Raw genomic sequence first — 21,507 nt, 5'->3', positions numbered from 1 at the left:
GATCTTTGCATTTTTGTGTTGAAAGTGCTATTTATAAATTATGTAAATACAAACATCACGTGCTATTGCAAGAGATCTAAAATTAGTAACAGCGTAATGCATCGTTGCCTTGCCAAGGTTTTGCCCACAGTCATAGTCAAGTTTGCATGAAATTCATACGCACGTGGCCGTTGGAAAGAGGTAAACTCTAGATTTGTAAAAATTACACCGTTATTGTTCCTATACATTTTAAACACACTATAATGATAAATGCATTTATGTTTTTAAAAGAATGTAGTAATAAATTAAAATAATTTCCAGATAATGTAATTACATTTAGTATTTATGACTTTTTTCGTAACGCGCACTAATATCTTACATTAGCTGTGCGCCATCTTTGTTGTTGACAAACTTCGTTTTGTATTTACCTGACTAAAAGTAATAGAACCACTAATTTCTAGAATCTAGTAGCAGTCTAGATTTACATTAAACACAACAATGAAGTGGCAGTATAAAGAAGAACACCCCTTTGAAAAAAGACGGGCAGAAGGTGAAAAGATTCGCAAGAAGTATCCAGACCGTGTTCCAGTGAGTTTTGGCTAGACTAGGATTTTCTAGAAATTTTGATTTCATGACATGAATTTGTTGATTTGAACTTTGTCATCACTCATCATCCTAGAATAATAAATATTAAATACTAAATAGCCTACCTATATTAGATCGGTAATCTATCGTTTTAGCGTAATCAATTCGGCTGCAGTAGTAATGTGCGGGAGAGGTAGCTGATGAATATATTTGTTTAAATAAGTTTATTTAAGTCAAATTTTACAAAATATCACAGATAATTGATTTAAAATAACAAACAGTGACCAAAACAATTTAAATAACATGAAACTAACTTTAAACTAGGTGTTTGAGATAAATATTAGTAGAAAAAAACAGCGGCCATCTTTCCAAATAAAATTTAGAGTAGTTTCCCTGGATAAAAATGTCTATTCGTATGTATATTGTGTTGACTTTGTTGTTTAATATACATACCTGTCTTGTTTAATATAAGTAAGACAGAGGGCCATCTTCTTATCTTTAATTTCATTTTCAAGTGAAATGAAGGCTATGTATGTAGTATGTAGTATGAATATACATCCAAGATCTCAAAAAATTTTGGGAGGTCCAACATTTACTAAACCCTTTTGTACTGATTAGGGGTCGTCCATAAATGACGTCACAATCGTAGGGGGGAGGGGGGGGGGTCGGTAATTTTGTGACGATGTGTGATGACGGGGAGGGGGGGTTCAGATGGTGCTACGTCACACTTTTGCTTTATAGATAAGAAATGTTAGAAAACGAATTTTAGACATTATTTAGCTTTTTAAAAAAGTTTTAATAAATTATAATAGGAATTGATTAAAATACTATATTTTGACATATTTCAGACAAGATTTTGGAAAAATATCGATGTTTTAAAAAAAAATCAACTGCAATTTTGAGGGGGGTGGGGGGGGGGGGGTTGTAGGCTGATGTGTGACGTCATTTTAGGGGGTGGGGTCTGACTTTTTGTGACGACGTGTGACGGAGGGGAGGGGGGAGGTAAAAATCGTATTTAAAAAGCGTGACGTCATTTATGGATGACCCCTTAACTTGTCAATTATTAGGTCGTCCATATTCCTCATAAATGACGTTGGACTCAAAATATGGGACGGTGTAAAATATTTTTTTCAAAAATGATGAAGAATATATTCGTTTTCGTTAGAAATTGTGATTAAGGGTTCGGGTATAGTAGAACTGCGATATGATATTAAATCATCATCTTGCTTTTAGTAACTATTGGGTGAGAGGGAAATTGTCGGGAAAAGTATGACGTCATTTATGGGCGATCCATTTAATTAAGCCTAGTTGTTTATTTTTTCTGTAGACATTAGTCTTAGGCTTACACTTTTTCTGAATTAAGATTATTGTGTTTTTTTAAAATAGGTTCAAATTTTAATTAGTTACATTTGAATACCACATGGTTTTTTTTTTCTTTGCCTTCTGCTGTCATCAGTTTTTGATTTCTTCAGTAGTCAATGTTTACCCCTCCCCACCATCCATTATTACCAAAAAAAAACACCCACTATATGTGTCATAGCGTAGATATATAGAATTAGACTAGACGAGTAGAGGTTACTAAGGACGGTACGAACTTGACGGTAGACGATTTGGTGCGAGAGTATTGTGCGCGTGTTCAATAAAATATGTGTGGCGTGAGTATGACGTGAGCATGGTGCGACAATGTACCGATGACGTAAGACGCAGCAGTGAAGTTAGTTGGGGGTTAGATATAGTAGAAGACGGATGTATTATTTGATATTGTGAAAATGATCTATAAGTGTGTGTTAATTAAGTTCATGTTATTTCATAAACTAAGTTGTTGACATTGTTAATTAGTGTCTGCGGAACATAAGAGTGATTCCCGTCCTCCTCACGAGTATAATAGTTGCCGTATGAATAGTAGTAGATCAGAATATATTGAGATTATATATAAATCGCCCATCACAATATAGTGATATCCCACTCTAGAATACTAGAAATAAAAACTAGATCAACGTATAGTTCGTAGGAAAATTAGAATCTATCACTTATTCGTCTGTTAAAAAAAAAAAAGAAATACGTCATTTTTCTCAACCACGCCGTTTCATCCCCCACTAAGCACAACGTCACAAAGTTCGCGGCGCGCGTTACGTCATTTGTCATTAGGCTAATGTTTAAGAAAGATACCGCGTAATTAAAAGAAAATCAAAACAGGCCCTAAATCACTATGGCGATGAGACTTTAACGACGTTTAGCCTGACGAATAGATCTAAATAACTTTAGTTCGGTGAATTATATTGGTGTTTAATTTATTACAGTGGCATGATGTTCTCCCTCTACTATACAAATTCACGTGCTTTTAATTTCTGCAACCTGCTGCCCTGAGACGTTCGGCTCTAAAATGCCCGTGACACAGCGGCTTCGGTAAATGCATTTAGGCTCCCGGTCCCACCTATAAACGTCTGTCCATTAAGCTCCACGCAAAACGTGTGATTAATATGTGGACATAAGCGGCGCTAGTGGTGGTGTCAACAGGGGCCAAGCTCAGGTCTTAAAGGTGCTCCGCACTTCATAAAAGACAAAATTGATGTTCAGATATCGTCGGACTCTGGCGTTTTGCTGACGGCCGTACTCCTAATGCACAGTCTTAGAGGCTGTCCACTGCTAACACTATTTTATGTTAAATTCAAGCCTATACTGAGCTGTGGCTTTACATTAGCTCAGTGGCGTAGCGAGGTCGAGTGTCACCCGGTGCGGCACTTAATGGTGTCACCCCCCCCCCCCCCCCCCAGAGGCGACAAACTTTCAATTTTCGATTTGTCCCATTTTACCTGCTAGTCAATACTTGTCGAATATTGTTGACAGGAGCTACTTGGTTTGAGCCTTGTTGTCAGAAGTTATTTCATTTGGAGTCAATATAGTGCGGCCTATTTTCGTCGGTAGGCATTTAGTGGCAGGCCCTTTTTAGCGGGGATGATGTGCTGAGGTTGTTTAACACCGCTTAGTACAACAGGCATGCAATAGTTATGAACAAATGTATGCATGAAAACGAACGCTTTATGTTCCTCATTTTCACTGAGCACAGCTTTATAGAAGATTCCAACATAGACGTCACGCATCCCCCCCCCCCCGACCACCCTGCGTAAGTTGACGTCACATTAGCATTGCATATGTGACATCGTTTATGGGCAACCCCATATAACTCATTTTGGGTATTTAGTATCAACATTTTGACAACAAAGGTTATTCAAAATGTATATAGGACTTGACATCTACCCTAAATGACATCGCACACTTAAGGGGTGGAGTAACTGGTTTTGAGACGACGTTTTACGCGGGAAGTGGGAGGGGTAAGAAACGTGAAACGTTATGTATTTCGCCTAATACAAAAATGCTAAAAATATTGTTCATTAGAATTATGGCTTGACTTTTTAATAGACAGGGCAAAAAGGTAATTTTCGACATTACGACTATTTCGTGACGGCAAAAATGGGGGGGGGGGGGGGTTTAAGGTGAAGAGAGGTCAAAAACGGGACGTCATTTGTGATTAAATCACTAATTAAAGGAAAAAAGCATGAAAATATTAAATGAAAATAGGAAACAAACAATAACACAAACAATAAGAATGAACTCAAACTAATATTTAAATAAACATTAGATATGTAGTGGTAGTGGTAGCTCTATAAAAATAGGGAGTATCTTAATGTATAAAAATTGCATCTCATAATAATAATTATAGAACTGATGTTTATTGTCAGTCAATTAAATTGTTTAAAGGGCAGAATTTAAAAAAAAAAACGCATGCTTTGTATTTAAACACAAGACTAACCTATTTAACAGCAAATATCAATACATTTCCATACAAATAGAAATTAAAGGGAAATGACTCAAAATAATATTTTCTTAAGATGGCCGCTGTTTTTAATAGCAAATTTAGTATCTGTAACATCGTTGTTAAACTTTAATTTCCTGACATTTTTATTGATTTAAACCTTAAATGTGGTTTAATATTCAATTATCTTTAGTATTTTAGTAAAATATGCAAAAATATATCCATATTTAAGCCAAATTTTTTAGTTACCTTATCCCTACATTACTAGTGACGGCCGAATTGATTACGCTAAAGCGATAGATTACCTATTAGATCTATAATATTATTATAAATCTAGAATCTCTGGATAGTTTTAGAAATCTAGATCAAATTCTGCACTCTATCATTAGGAATGTTGGGATATTTTTCCTAATTACCATAGAATGATAAAATGTACACAGATTAATCCTATAATATACCCCATTGATAAAAATACCAAATTTATCATTCTAGGCCTAATAGTTTTTTTTATATGAATTTTTAAAGTTATGTATTAAACCTGTTATATATCACTGTAACATCGGATTTAATTGTGTGATTGGCTTTAGGCTTGCATACCACTGCTGCTATTCGAGATATAATTATAAAACTTTGCACATTAGTGCTAGAGAGTGTGGGCAATAGAAATATGAAAGTAAAATCAAAATTTGATGAAGGATAATTAGAACTAATCAAGTCAAATTAAAGTGAGGGGTGCTGTTCTATATAGGTCAATATGCAGACTGAAAGTCTATGTTTTTTTTTTAATATTAAAATTGAAACTTTGCTAGAGGGTGGGGGTAATAGAAATATAGAAAATAATTATATTAAGTATGACTGCATATAATTAAAAAGTCCCATGAAAGGGTGTTGCACCCTTTTATAGTAATTATAGTGACTGCAACGGACGTATGTCCAGAATGTTACTATAATAGATAGGATACATTTTGGTAATTGATACTGAAGCATGTAATAAGAAGAATGCTGAAAAATAAAACTAGGGATGGTGTGTTAAAGCACTCAACTACTAACATGCAAGTCTTAAGCTCAGATCTCAGACGAGTCTGTCTGTGCAGCGTGCAGCATCCACCAAGCTCAGATGAGTACCTGACCCAAGGGAAAGTAAAGATAGCTTGGCAGAGAGCTAACCACACCATCACTTCATGTGCATGGGTCAAGAAACAGATAAACTCTACTTCAGCTGCTTTATGGATGATGGATTGACAGGTCCAAAAGGGAAACTACTTTAATATACTAGGGCCTTTATAAGACCCTATTGATATTTTGGTACAACTAAATTACTAATCAATAGAAAAACCTTAAATTCTTGTAAAAGTTTATTAAGCTAAGTGTTAATTTGTACCAAATCAGAAGTTACAGCTTCCCTGTCTATCTTCTTATATGAATATATATATTGGCAACATACAGTGATTTCAATCCGTATTGTTTGTTGTTATTTGTTTTTTGTTACTTTTTATTATTAAATGTAAAAATTGTATCCTAAATTATTATGAATAATAATTATCATGCCTTTTTCATGTCATTCTAAATTCACTGCCTTATTAATTAGTACCCCCCCATGTCAATTGCTGCACCTTTTGTTAATTATTTACTAATGTCATAAGCATAATTATTACAAATAATTAAATAAGTTTATCACCAAGCTTCTTTACTTATCATAACCAATAATAGGCCCAGACTTACTTTATCAATCGATACATATAGTATATAGCATTAGTTATACTAAGAAATAGGCCTATAACTTATTTATAGTATAAAGTATAATAGTATATTATTATTAAAGGCTATTAGTATTAGCCTTATAAATCTAAGTAAGTAGGTATGTGTGAAATGCTTAACACTATTTAATGTAAGCCTAAGCTTCTTGCCTGTCGGTTTTAATAGATAACTTGATCAATGTATTTTATCTAGTTTTAACAGTGCCACCCACAATTTAAATTCTTTCCAACTTCGAAAACTACGTCATTGGCATTAGTGCGCGTATTTTATCGATAATAGGTAATGCGGTGCTAAACCGACGCCATGGCGTTGTCAAGGCCGAAGCGCTAGCTCGGGGATTTGACATGTATGATAACTCGTAAGCAGAAGTAGTAAGTGCCATAAAACCGTTATTATAATAATATTTGTTTATTTAATGGACACTTACAACTAATGGCAAGACACTTATAAAGGGTTTAATACGTAAACTTATTTAAAATGTGACAGCACCGTACGGGACATGTTCGCGAGATAAACTCATTAGAATCGTGCGATCGATTTCGGCTTAAAGATTGTCATAATGGCGGTAATTTTCTAATTGAAACATATTATACGACTACACTAGAATATCTATATCGAATATTTCTAAAAACTCGATTCCAACAGTGAGATTCGGCATTCTTCGGAAAAGGGCGAGTTTTTATAAAGACTGCATCGAAAAGTCCGGATGTTGAATACCGAATCGAAACAGCGGAAGTCGGAATGCCTACTATCATCAATGATTAATTATTTTTAATATTCTCAGTTTTTTCTGTATTGTGTTATTTTAAAAATCATTTGAATGTTAAATGTTTAATAATATGGGGGAATATCCAAAATGTAATTGCTGATAGTCTAATAGTAATAATGAAAAACAATAAAACATCCTTATATATATATATTATATTAAAGCCCATGTGTGCACTTCTCTAACTCTCTCTGTCCGCAAAATATTTTCACAGGCTATGAGATCAGTATCTTCAGCGATATATGGAGAGCTTGATACAGACTTTTGTTGAAAATAATATGCTGGGTGTTTTAAATGTAATTACTAAATTTTTTAAAGAAGGAAAATAAAGGCATAGGGCCTGATCAAAAGTAGAAACACACTTTTAATTATGCAACCTGAAAAGTGATTATGGTTGTGACAAGAACGCAATAAACAATGACGTCACAAGCCACAATGTATAAACTATGGAAAGAACACAAAAGTAAAGGCGTCATCTTTCAACTTTAGAATATAAAGAAATGAACTATTTCATTCAAATATGATTTAGATCTATAGATTTACTTATCTGGGCGCATGCTATGAAATGTATAGTTTTCTTGGCCAAAAGTAATACAAATTACTGTATAAAACAACAGAAATACCATTGAACAGCCAGGTTTTTAAAGGAATCATGTAATTGTCTTAATCAGTATGTTCATTTAATAAGGTGTTGTGTTGACTAATAATGTATATAATTTGGTTTTTCTATACCTATTTTAAACGTGTCGGATTTTTAGCTATTTAGTTATTTCTTTGCTTTGTCACTAATATTGTTCAGCATGTAATAAAGCACATTGCGTTTTGACCAATAACTATTTTATACAATATTTTTCAAACAAGTTTAGCATTAATAAATATATAGATCTATAATTCACATGTAACGGGTACCGACAGCTAGTATTCTATAATTATTGTAAACAGCCAGGGGATGGCATGGTTGGGTGTTACTGTTAGAGCACCTGGCTGATAACCCAAAAATTCTTGAGTTCCGATCTCGGTCTGGACTTTGTCTGCAGGACATCCCTGTGTCCATCCAGCTCTGATAGGTACCTGATCCACAATAGGCTAAGTAAAAGTGGCTGGGCATACTGCAGACTACACTATCCCTTCATAAGCTGAGGTCAACAAACAGGTGGACTTTCCTTCATCTGCCCTATGTTTTGTTAGGTCTGAAAAGTGAACTTTACATACAGCTATAGATAATGGACTTAACATTGCTGCTCTAAATTCAAGTTTTTACTTTTTAAAAAAAAAAAACTAGGTTATAGTTGAAAAGGCACCCAAAGCCCGTGTTGGAGACCTGGATAAAAAGAAGTATTTGGTTCCCTCTGATCTAACTGTTGGACAGTTTTACTTTCTGATCAGGAAACGAATTCATCTCAGACCAGAGGATGCCCTTTTCTTCTTTGTTAATAATGTCATTCCTCCAACAAGCGCCACCATGGGTGCACTGTATCAGGTAACAAGTAAAGTTGTATCTGTCAATTAAGTACAAATCACTTGAAGTAATTAAGGTTTTAAATTGTTGTTTTTTTTTACTTTTAACAACATGGACTAATGCACCTATTAGTACAAAAATATTGGACATCATCACAGTCATTTTGAAAATTGAATATTTTTCTTAATAATTAATTATAAAAACCAGGTGGTTAATCAAGTAAAAAAAAAGAATTGAAATGAAAAATGTCTAAAGTTTAGACTTTACATTTTACAATCTTCATTTTGTGTTTTAAAAATTAAATCACAACTGTTATAGTTTAACTGGTTTTTTTAATAGGCCTGTATAGTTATTATTTTGTAAAGAGTATAATTAGAAAATGAAAACTTATTTTCCAGGAACACCATGAAGAAGATTTTTTCTTGTACATTGCCTACAGTGATGAAAGTGTTTATGGTGCATAATTCTCTCTGATTGTATGGCAATGAAGAACCATCTAATAACCTTTAAGGATTTTACAAAGAAAAAGACTTGTTCATTTGATTTTTTTGTGTGTAAAATAAAAAGATGATCGTAAAGGTGTATATATAAATAATGTGGTGCAATCTCTTGTGGCTTAAGGTTTGCCATTCACTTTTACTTGTACAAAAAAAATCCACGGCTGTTTACTGGATCACACAATGTCTTGTTAGTTTAAAAGTTCTTTAACAGAGATTTCCCGTTAGTTTGTTTTCTATAACACATTGAGTGTTATCAGCTCATTTAGTCAAAATTTTTAAAACCATTTTATATCTTGTAAACAGCCCCTACAACTTATTTAAAATTAAGAATCCTGCACTTTAAGGGATCATACAGATTTAGAGATTATTGAAAGACTCCTGTATTTTTTAATAAAGATTCAACATTTAACTAAATGCCATGTCAATGCCAGCCAACCTTATCTCTAAATATTATCTGCAATTGTTTCACATTACTGCCTAGTAAGAAAAAGTTGCTTTTTTCCCGATGCTAACTAGGTACTGATTTTAACTATGGTTTCCAGTTTCTCTTATCACCCATATAAAGCTGTCATTTTACATGTTATAGGCTCATAACATGTAATTTCTTTACTTTCTTATAATTCTTTATATAGTTGGGTATTTTAGTTGCACATTTTTTACTTATTTATATGTTGTGGGAACAGGTCTACAGAACCCATATATTGCTGGCTTTAGTTAACATAACAAGATGTGCGTAGTAATTGAAATAAAGTATTTTTGAAAGCCCATTGTGATTGTTGTATTTGTTTATAGAAACCAGTTAAAATGTTTGCTGTGGAGTCTCACGTAGTAGTTATAATTATATTTTTAAAGTGTTTAGTGTTATTGTGAGATCATTCTTAAAAACCAGCTTATTGTAAGAATGTGCATACTTAATCTGGTCTTGCAGTGGTTAGTGCGTATGTTAAGAACTGTTCTGTAGATTTACTATTACTAATGCAACATTATGCATTGCAAGACAGTAACCAAATATTTAAAATACAACACATCTTTTTATTTTCAATTGTTTAATCAGAAATTTAAACAATATAGATTTTGATCCTTAAAATACACAGCCTTATTTAGAAATAAGCTTTTTATATATGTAACCACAACACCACAGAGCAGTAATATACTTTAACACTTTAAGCCCCAAACAGCAATTTGCGACTAAGCTTTATATACTGCACACCAGATATAACTTTCATTAACTAATGGGTAGTGATGAAAAATTCTTTAAAATGATGTTTCTTTTTTATTGTATTTTTAATATGAAAATCTGAAAACTTTAAAATTAGGAGAATAACTAATGGGGTTTCCCCTCCACGCACCTGCTTATTTCTCTTTTGTATTATGAAAAACTTTCATTTGGGTTAAATAAGAATTATTTTTTTTTAATAATTAATTATATTCATTAACATCAACACTAACGGAATGCAATGGGTAAAATGCTGAGGCCATTTTAAATGTGTGAACACAATAAGTACATAACAATGTTATAATAGAAAATAGTATAAACATCTATAAATACTGTATTACATATTGTATCTTGTCCAAATAATATATAACATAAAAGACATTTATTTTTATTTAAATGATCAAGTACCCAAACATCAAATGAGTAGGTTCTAGTAGTCTGAATAAGAAATATTCTACTACAAGCCTTTCACAAAAAAAAAGAAAAACCATTTGTAATTCTTAAACAAGCAATCAGCCAGAAAGATTTTAAAATAATAGTGTATCAGCAGTTGTTAGTCTCTACTAGTGTGTTTTTTTTTTTGGTCCAACAGACAAAATTAACTGGAAGATGAGGAATTTTAGTCTAAGTATATGATGTTAGTAATAAGTTTGATTAATTCTGTGTTTCTGATTCAAACAGAAACAGCTTTGGTGCTCTTTTATGCTACTGCAAGCAACGCTAAGTTTACAAATAAAATTAATAAGATCTATTAAAAACAATGCATTATTTAAAATCATAATTATCACTACATTCATATACATTTAATGTATGGAGATAAGGGTAGACATGATTTAAGAACCTTTTTATAAAACTAAACCAATGATGAACAAAAGCAAATCTATACATAACAAACTGCAGACTAGAGATTAATCAATTAGGACAATAACAGCATAGAAAGTTGTTGTACACAGAAATTGAATCAGATCTTATTCTAGCAGCAATATATTTATAAAGGTGTACAAAAATTGTTTATATATAATAATAATATAAATCTAATTTCTATAGCGTAAGGAAGAATATCTAGCCAAAGAAATTACACTGGCAGTTAAAACAAATGGTGTTTTGAACTGAAATAAAAAAAGGAGCCTGAAAAATAATCGTGAATAAGAGTCAGTTATTACACAATAGCTATGCTGTAGTAAATAGTTGCTGAGCAATATGCAATATTACTAGTACAGGAGTTGTTCTGTCAGAAGAAAGGTTGGTCACATAATGTGATGTTGATCAAAAAAGTAGTTTCCATATTAAAAAAAAACTTAAATAGACTTTCCAGATAGTGTATGAAAAAGAAAATACTATATTTAAACATTTTTGCAATACTATAACAAATCAGTAATAATAAAAATGCAATTTATCCATATATACACAAAGAACAATCTTCCTGACTTCCAAGCCAGGTAATAGTTAAAAAAAACACCAAAAATGTTTCTCAGATAGTCATAATAATATTCATATAAAAAAGTCGCATAAAAAACCCACTACAAAACAAAATGTCCATAGGTTTTTTTGTATAGTATTGTTTGTCTCCACTTAAAATCCTAAATGTTTTGAAATCATAGTACAATTAAACAAGCTGCCTTTAAAATTGGAATTTGTTTAATTGTTAGGTACAAAACAGAGTGGTCATAATACATTTTTATTGCAACAGCTTGTTAGTAAAAATTTAATATTTAGTAATAAAATTAAAAAAAAAAAAGTTTTATTGTTTTTGGTTAAAAGATTTACAAGATATTGACTTTTTAAATAAGAAAATTTAAAAAAAAATTAACCCTGAGTAATAAAAGTGATCTAGAATTAAATAGGATAAATAAAAATACATTGAAAAAAATCAAATCAGTCACTGCTCAATGCAAGGAGAATGTGCTTCTCCTCATGGCTGTAGATAGAAATGGATTGGGCTCTGGCTCAGTGTCAGTCATAATCACTTTCATAGACTGGCGCACCTTGCTTGCAGATCTCACAGTGTCCAGAACTGTCTGGACATAAAAACAATCCTCAAACGTGGCCGCCGCATCAAGTGGTTCGGGGCTCCAGCCCTGGCGTTCTTCAACTTGCTGAAAGGCGTCCCGCACAGATTCAATCATCTTGATCACACCCTTCATGTATGGGACAGGGATTTCGCCCCTAACTTTCTCATGTATTCCAATAGATTCTATATCCTTGTAGTTCACAGGGTCAAAGTGTAATAAGTCTTCTTTGACTCTGTCATGTTTTTGGCCATATAAATCAGATCCTTTTAACACCAATCGCCCTTTAGTGCCGACAATAATTATTTCTTGCACAAACTGTCCAGGGACGTGCCCATTTAATGTTATTGTAGCACAAGCGCCACCATCCATCTCCATTTGGAAGGAGCAGAAATCGTCACTTGTGATTTCTCGAATGCCTTTAACAAACTCAGTTTGTTTAGTGTAAGTCTTCAACATACCTTGTACTCTTATAGCACGCTGGCCAGTTACATGACTTAAAATGTCCACAATCATCCCACCATACATATTGAGGACACCACCTCCCATCATTTCATCACACATCCAATCAAAGGTGTGCTTCAACCTCTGACCATAATGAACTTTAACCTCACATATTGTAACATCCCCTATAAAACTATCTTTTATAAGACTTCTCATCTTAACAACAGATGGTAAAAAGCGGAGGCCATTGCACATCAGTGACATGAGTTTGGGGTAATACCTTGAAGCGTGAACCATAGGCAATGTGTCTCTGCTCCGAGGACCTGAAGGGGGGCTACAAAGAACATGTTTCCCTATGCCGAGAGCCTTGGCTGCGATGTGAGCTTGTAGGTGGGGTGAGCAGCTTATAACCACAAGGTCCACATCTTTGTGCAGCAAAACCTGATGAGAAAATATGTGTTGGTCTTTATGCCAAAATGGAACAAGCCTGATTCAGATTGAGATACTAATTGTAAAATTTCCTTTCAGACACTGAGGTTCACTGGTAAGATAAAGTGATTAAGTGGTCAGCACTATGCCCAGACACTTATATTCTCCCTGACAAGTAAGGTACCCATTAGAGCCATGAAGGAGGGAGAGAATTAAGATTAACTTAATTCCAGTTCTAGGAACCTAACTCATGACTTTCTGGTTGGCAACATATTGCTCTGACAATGAACCTTGCTCTACAATTGAGTATGATTTTTTTCTCCATGGAAATTTCAGTGAAGTAAAATTTCAATCAAATCAATTGCAGAGGATATGAAGATTAAAAAAATAAAAAGCTGCTCACAAGCATTAAAAAACGCTTTTTCTTTTTTTAAATATAAAAGTTCAAAACCATTTATTTTTATAACATTATGTTTCTCTTTAACTAAAAAACCAATAAAAACTTTTCACAAACAGGATATTTTAAATTAAATTTGAAGATTTTACTGAAATTGAAAGTGTTAATTTCGACATTTAATTCAGAGTAAGAATAATATAAAGTACAAAACCAAAAATCAAACCTTGTCAACATCTGTAGTATACATATCAATCCCCAAATCTTCTGAAAGTTCTTTTGCTTCCTCTGGGGTCCTGGCCCATAAAGCCACGACTTCTAAGCCACACGATTTTAACATAGGAATATAACACCTAAAAGTGAAAGTGGAAAACAAAAATGGCGCCTAGAATGTTGATAGAAATTAAATGTAAATATTTTAAACATGTGAACAGATGTCTGTCTGAAAATAGTTTGATTAAAAAAAATTTGATTCAAATTGTTTAGGATTTGTACTTTTGAAAAGAAAAAAAAACAGATGCTAACATTAAAAAAAAACAACTTTGTTTTATAAAAATATGTATGACAATAAAAAAAAATTAATAAAAAAAAAACATGGTGCTAATTTCAAATGATTTATAGCTTACAATCATACCTCATGGCAGGAGTGTTGCCAAAGACTCCCACACCAGGCAACATCTTTCTCATGTTGTTTATGTGTGACTTTATCTTGTCCGTTTTATGCAGGGGGCATAGGGTGATTGAGTTAATACCCCATGAGAACTAGAGTAGGTGCGTAGAGGTCTGTCGATAGGTTTTCATAACTGCCTCAAATTGCTTGAATTATTTAAATAGGCTAAAAGTATAAATAATAAAGGTCTTTTTAATGGCACAATTAAAAAAAAACATACTTGCATTTTATTAGGGATTTTCACAACAAGGTGGGACTTAAAGGGGCTATCAATAATTTGATGAACAGATGGAGCATTTTTTTCTAGATATAGCTGGAACATCAAATAATTATTTTAAAAATGTTTATTGTTTATTTGTTTTAGCAAGCTTAAAATTAGATTTGGTTATGATGATTTGATTAACCTTAGAAGTTGATTTTCTAGGTGCTATTAAAATTGCATACAATTTTAAAATATCAACCTAATTCAAATTTTTAATGCAGATCTTTTATTAAACTAGACCTCTTCATTATTTCTCTTGCCATATAAACAACACTATTAAATTGTGTAATTTGGTTAATGGACACCAGCGAGTTGATGAGATTCCTTCCATAATGTTGTTGACATGAAATAAAAACGAGCTTTTTAGATTTAGACCGTAAAAATAAATAAAAACTTAAGCCTAAAATTAGGCCCCTAAATTAGAAATTTTTATATTTTTAGAATAAATGCTATAAAAGTTGCAAATCCAGAGAACTTGAAAATAGTTTGCTGAGTTTAAGGCTACATCTCTCTTTATTTTCATCAAGCCTAAGTTATAACCGGATGTTTCACTTTCGTAAGACAAATATTGATTAGCTGTACAGTAACTTAGTGATCGATAACTATTTGTTTACAAAACTTTGCAGATTAAGTTTTTAAATAACAATGCAAATTTAAACCCCATGACCTATTTTATCTTTTTTTTTAGCTTACAAGGTGTAAAATAAAATTTATGGCAGCCTATCGAATAGCAGGATGCCATTGTTTATGTCGCCATTACACGTGAAAACCAAATTGTTTTTGCTTTTTTTTAAATTTGTATTTAGTTACCGAAAATATTAAAAACAACAAACGGCCTACATCCAATCTTTAGTAAAGTCCGAAAAAAACCAGACAGGAATTTATAACCATATTAATTGTTACTAGAATCTACACTGTGCATGATTTTTAAATTAATTTATGGACCTCTCAAATACCTTTGAGCCTTTTGTCGCTGGCATCCATTGGTTTGGTAGATATTTGGCCGAGGGCCTAGAGTAGAGAGTGTAAGTAAGTGTAGAGTAGTAACACTAACTAGTAGTAGTAGTAGAGTGTTGTAGTGCTAGTTTTAGTTAGAGACAGATGGCTAACAATTACTAACAGTTAACAGTCTACACACTTTCTACACTCTAACACTACAGTAGAGTAGGACCTACTACACTACAGTCTGTCAACTAGATCTAGTCATTCTAGTGTCTAGTCTAGTCAACACAACAGTAACATTAACAATAACATTTTACAAAGTAACAAAACATTGACATCTAGTCTAGATCTAGAATCTAGTCTAACTCGATCTAGATCTAGAACTTTGAACTTTAGTGGCCTGAAGACCATATTATTATAGAAACTAACTATGACTAATTTATTAGGCCTACGTGGTAATTAAAACCATGTATTAATTAATAGCATTATGTATTAAAACTCGAGAGACCACTTCATTTCATAGTTGTTGTAGTTGCAATCTGTTTCTAGTTTTTTAGTTACTTCCGCTATGCAGATGACAAAGTTGAAGGCCGAGAGGTCTAGACTCCGAGTGATGCATCAACTTTTCAGCGATTTCCGGTAACCTATTCTACTTTTAGTGTTTCAGGAGCCGATAACATAACTTGACTACTATTACAAATAGATGAACGTAATTTTTAAAAATAAATAAAATATCTAATTCTCTGCCTATTGTCAAATTTTGAGTAATTTCCGTTGACCAGGAAGTAGTAATTTATGCTATTTCCGATTTCTCAAAAAACAAAGCAAAAAAAAACGCATGTGAATTTATAAAGTACTAATAATATTCCGTATTATTATAAACTGATTATTTGGCGTTCACTTAGTGCGAAATTCTTTTTTCTACGAGATTCTATTCTAATTTTAAAAGTTTAAGTAATTAATAAAAATGGATTAAAAATCATGTCTATATCCTGAGTTGCCATCCCCCGTCGTGCAGTGTTTCTTCCAGACTTTTTTCTCCGGGGGGGCACTTGAAATCTTCGGGGGGGCGGTAAACTTTCTTCGGGGGGGCGGACACTGTTAAAAGTATATATTTTCTATATAAATTATATAAATTTCATTTCGTTCGGGGGGGCGGTAAAAATTTTTCGGGGGGGGGGCTTCGCCCCCCCCGAAGAGATGCCTGGAAGAAACTCTGCCGTCGTGTTTTTTTTTTTCAATAGTTAAAAAAAAAATACTATAGAATTGCATGACTATTAACAACTGCGCAATAAATCAACACTAAAAATGTGCGTATAATAGTGTGGTAACTAGGAGAATTTAATCTGCACCCCCCCCCCCCCGGAGAAAAAAGTCTGAAAGAAACACTATCTTCATGATTGAGGTTTAGCAGCCAAAACTAGGAAACGTGTCTATATTATAGTAGTAGGGTAGAACTTTAATCTGTATGATTTCTGTGTTTCTTTCAGACTTTTCCCCTCCTAAAGGGGGGGGGGGGGTTACTTGAAATTTTCAGATGGGGGGGGGGGGGTGGACTAAATTTTCTGGGGAGGGGGCGTACACTTATAAAGTATATTTTCTATGTAAATTCTATTTCGGTTAAAAATGCCGATTCTGGATAAAAATCCCTTTTCAATGACATTTTTCGTTTCCGGTTAAATTTGAAGTTAAGGTGGTGATTTTGGTTTCGGTTTAGAGAAAAGAGACAACAATATCAACCTAGCACCCGTTTTATTTCTCCCTCAACTGGCCATTTATCTCGTATATATAATATAATAGAATCACATAAAAGAAAGAATTGCGCACCAAATGAAAGTAAACAACGTGTGTATAATAGAGCGAAAAAATAGTGTTCTATTAAGGAAACATTTATTCATTTTTAAAAAGTTAATATAACAACAAATTTAGCCATCTATTATGTCGCAAAGCTTTGCCATTGAGTCTTAACCTACATGCAAAGTTTTGAATAAATCGGTCCGGTAGAAGTATTATTCTGTTTTCAGAAATCGGAAATTGCGTAAAGTAATACTTTCGTTCACTCAGTTTATTGTCTTTTCACAAATGGAAATTGTGTAAGTACAGATTCCGGTTACCGGAAATCGTTCAAAACTTGATACTATACTACTAATTTGATATAATATCCAAGTACGTAAAATTTCGTCAACATAACAGTAACGTTATCAACAATCTGATGTAATCGACCATGTTCTTAAATATTTAAAAATTAAATGTCATAATGTAATTATAACAAGCTTACGTTAACTAGTTTTTTTTAATCACCTATTGTTACTAGGAGCTTTTATTGTCCCTCCCCCCCCCCCCCCCCCCCCCAAGTACCTGATGTTTCCACCGTCCCCAAGTCCTACTTTGAGATTCGCAGATTTAAATGAAAATAGGAAATTCCCCTTATTACTTCAGTTCCCTGGTCAAAGTATTTAGAAATAAGGCACATAATATGTAAGTAAAAATTTCAATAAAGATCTAGGCCCTATCTCTATAGTCAATAGTCAATAAAAGGGCCTACAATTATAGGGAATCTAGATCTATATCTAGAACTAGACATAGTTCAAATAGTCTGCAATCATCGTCAACTGTATTTTTATAAGTTCATGACTGATTTTTAAGTGGCCTACATTCTACGACTTCATATCTATAGGGGTCGTCCATAAATGACGTCACAATCGTAGGGGGGAAGGGGTCCGTAATTTCGTGACGGTGTGTGATGAGGGGAAGGGAGGGGGCTCAGATGGTGTGAAGTCACTTTTTTTGCATTATGAATAAGCATTGTTAGAAATGAGTTTTAGTCGTTATTTCGCGTTTAAGAAAACGGTTTTAATAAATTGTAATAGGAATAGATCAAAATACTCTATGTTGACTGAGTTCTGACAAGATTTTGGAAAAATATCGATGTTTTAAGAAAAAATCGATGGGGGGTGGGGGGTATTAGGCTGATGTTTGACGTCATTTTAGATTTTTAGGGGGGGAGGAGTGTTTGGCTTTTTGTGACGACGTGTGACAAAGGGTACGGGGGGGGGGGGGGGGGGGGGGGTAAAAATCGTCAAAAAAGCGTGACTCCTGACAAATAGGCTAGCGTCATTTTGGCTCACGACAAAAAGGCTCCTGTCAGTTTGGCTCCAGACAAAAGGACCACTGTAGTGACTAAGTCTCCCGGCAAAGCGGTCTCATTGAATATGACACCTGCCAGTGGGACCCCTTCATCAATATTCTTTAGAGTTAGCTTATCCAACACTCTTAAGTAATACAACGTATGCATCTCTTGTTCGGCAGGCCTTATTTTTATATTAGTTTATCTATTATAAAATAGAGTATGTTTTAATTTAAGGGTCATCTATCTATGACTTCCATGATTGAGTCGGTTATAGGCTGTTCAAACTCAGTGTGTGGGGAGAAGTGAGGTAGATTGACAAACAATGACGAGAAGCCGCGTTGGTGTTAACAATCTTTTATTTACAGACCAGCCATGATGGTAAGAGAGGAAGTGGGTGGCGAGAGAGAACTATTTATAGATAACAACATGTAAGGGACATCACTCAAGATAACAATATAAATATAATACTAATACAGAAGAGTGAGTTCCCTTGACCTCACAATTATTTCAATCTATTACATCCCTTTACCCTTAGAACACAATAACACATCTCTCAATAGAACAATTGATAGTATCCTAAAATCACCAATTATATTGTAACATGAACACTATGGTAGATTACATCCTTACAAACAATGCACAATATGCCACAACATAATCAAGATACAAAACAATAATGTCAAAGTCCTTTTGACCTTTAAAATCATAGGTCTAACTTATTTGGGACTTTGATTGTCCTGCTTGACCTTCTCAGTGGCTTTTGATTTGGTGACTCAAGATTCTGACCATTTGGATTCTCTATCTCAGGAGGTCTAGGATTTAAATCATTAACTCCAGAATTTACATTTTCTGACTCCAGACAACTTGGTTCACTCATATCAACAGAACTTGGTTGTGGAACAGATTTGGTGGGATTGACAGATTCACACTTATTATCTGCACAAGTTATTTTTAACTGGTCTGCATGTCTACGGACAATAAGTCCATCATTTGTTTTTACTTTATAAGACACAGGTCCTGTACATTGAACAATTTGACCTGGTATCCATTTTTCCTTTCTCCCATAATTTCTTAGATACACATTCTTATTAACACCAAATTCTCTTTCAATGCATGTGTTGTCATGATTTAATGGAACTATTTTTGAATTGGCATCTGAAAGTATTAAATGGCAAAAAATCTTTTTTTTTTTTCCTTTTGATGTTACCCTTTTAGTTTCTGTAAGTGCTAATGATGTTAGCAAAGTTGTTTGATGATCACATTTCTTCTTACTAATGTATTCTCTTTAAAACATTTGAAATTGCCATATCACCATAATCATTTATTAAGTTACAAATACTTTGTTTAGGCAACTCTGACTGATAATGGACTGCATCTTCTCCATCATTTATATTATCTTCACAAAGGGCTTTAATTTCTTATTTTATATGGCCTTAAGTCATCATTCACAGACTCTTCAGGCCAACCATTCTTACAGTACTCATACACTTTTATTAAGCACTCATCTTTTGTGTTTCTCTTTTAATATCATTCACATCTATATTGGAGTTATCCATGATAGTGAAGAGAACAAATACATCTTCTGGTACATAGCTCAGGCTTTGGTTTTTTAAAAGTAATCTACTAAGACTATCTGCACTATTCTCAGATCCAGGTTTGTATTTCAATTCATAATTGTATGCAGTTAGTGTGATAGCCCATCTTTGAATTCTTGGTGAGGCATGCTCAGGTAGGGTTTTGTTTTCTCCAAATAAACCTAGCAATGGTTTATGATCTGTAAAGATGGTGAACTTCCTACCAAACAGAAACTTATGAAATTTCTTAACACCAAAAATGATGCCTAAGCCTTCCCTATCTAACTGAGAATAATTTTTCTCAGCCTGGTTCAAAGATCTACTGGCAAAAGCAATGGGTCTGTCACCCTTCTCATCCATGTGGGACAAGACTGCTCCTACACCATCTGGTGAAGCATCACATGTTAATATAAGTCTTTTCCCTGGGTCATAGTGAGTTAGTAAGGTGTCAGCAGACAAAGCCTCTTTTGCTGTATTAAAAGCAGCTTCTTGTTGTTTACCCCAGTGCCAAGTTGCATTTTTCTGTAGCAGCTTGTACAGTGGTGATAGTTTACCAGACAGATTTCCTATGAACTTTGCATAGTAATTTATTAAGCCCAAAAAAAGCTCTTAGTTGTTGGGTATTTTCAGGTTTGGGTGCTTCTTTAATGGCTTTTGTTTTCTCAGGTTGAGGTCTGATGCCTTGTTTGCTTAATATATAACCAAGAAAACTAATTTCTGTCAACATGAATTGACATTTATCTTTGTTTATCTTTAAACCTTTTTCACCAACAATTTTCAATACTTTATCAAGTGTTTTAAGATGTTCAGTGTCATTCTTACCAGTTATGTACACATTGTCAAAGTACACACAAACATTTGGAATATCCTTAAAAATACTGTCCATGACAGCTTGGAAAATTCCAGGGCTAGATGATATGCCAAAACATAGTCTTTCATATTGGTAGAGTCCTTTATGTGTGTTTATTGTCGTATAGACTTTTGAATCTGGATGCAGTTCTAGTTGAGTGTAAGCATGACTAAAGTCTAATTCAGTGAATTTGTCTCCTCCTGCCAAATTCAAAGAGATTTCCTCAATGTTAGGTATAGGGTACCTATTTAGCTCTATTTGCTTATTCAGTGTAGTTTTATAATCTCCACAAATTCTTATAGAACCATCCTTCTTTAACACTGGCACAATGGGTGTCGCCCAATCGGAATAGTCTACCTTCTTTATAATGCCATTAGATTCCAATCTACTTAGCTCATTTTCAATTTTATTCCTCATTGCATAAGGTGGAACTCTAGCTTTGCAGTATCTTGGATTTGTGTCTTTAATGCTTAACTTCACTGTTCTATCATTTAGTAATCCTGGATTACTAAAAACACTTTTATTTTCAGATATTACTTTATCTAGTGCAGTAAGACTAGATTCTTTTACATTCTTCAATGAACAAATACTCTCCCAATTTAACTTAAGATCACTTAACCAGTTCCTACCTAGTAATGGCGGTCCATTTCCTTCAACCACAAGAAGAGGAAGTTTAACACTTTGACCATTATAACTTACATGAACCATACACTCTCCTATTACCGG

At 33.6% G+C, this 21,507-nt stretch overlaps 2 protein-coding genes across 3 annotated transcripts; one reads left to right on the top strand and one right to left on the bottom strand.

Moving 5' to 3' along the window:
• The first annotated feature begins 54 nt into the window (after positions 1-54).
• Positions 55-9,628, top strand: LOC131933336 (gamma-aminobutyric acid receptor-associated protein). Of its 2 annotated transcripts, XM_059290130.1 has the most exons (4): positions 55-180; positions 441-567; positions 8,185-8,382; positions 8,760-9,628. In XM_059290130.1, the coding sequence occupies exons 2-4, from the start codon at positions 478-480 to the stop codon at positions 8,823-8,825; spliced, it is 354 nt and encodes a 117-aa protein (XP_059146113.1). In that variant the 5' UTR covers positions 55-180; positions 441-477; the 3' UTR covers positions 8,826-9,628. The 2 variants fall into 2 exon arrangements, with proteins under 2 accessions (XP_059146113.1, XP_059146108.1); XM_059290125.1 differs by lacking the exon at positions 55-180 and having other exon boundaries at positions 337-567.
• A 290-nt stretch (positions 9,629-9,918) lies between these two features.
• On the bottom strand, positions 9,919-15,771 carry LOC131933329 (glucose-fructose oxidoreductase domain-containing protein 1). The gene is made up of 4 exons (XM_059290116.1): positions 15,680-15,771; positions 13,988-14,188; positions 13,580-13,706; positions 9,919-12,971 (listed from the first exon to the last, which is right to left on the bottom strand). The coding sequence occupies exons 2-4, from the start codon at positions 14,038-14,040 to the stop codon at positions 11,964-11,966; spliced, it is 1,188 nt and encodes a 395-aa protein (XP_059146099.1). The 5' UTR covers positions 14,041-14,188; positions 15,680-15,771; the 3' UTR covers positions 9,919-11,963.
• Between the last annotated feature and the right edge of the window lie 5,736 nt (positions 15,772-21,507).

The sequence above is a fragment of the Physella acuta genome, unplaced genomic scaffold (assembly GCF_028476545.2).
Source record: "Physella acuta isolate Inbredline_101_S28 unplaced genomic scaffold, ASM2847654v3 ptg000106l, whole genome shotgun sequence".
In the NCBI taxonomy this organism is placed as follows: domain Eukaryota; kingdom Metazoa; phylum Mollusca; class Gastropoda; family Physidae; genus Physella; species Physella acuta.
The sequence above is the reverse complement of the archived record's forward strand: the minus strand, read 5'-3'. Positions and strand labels throughout refer to the sequence as shown.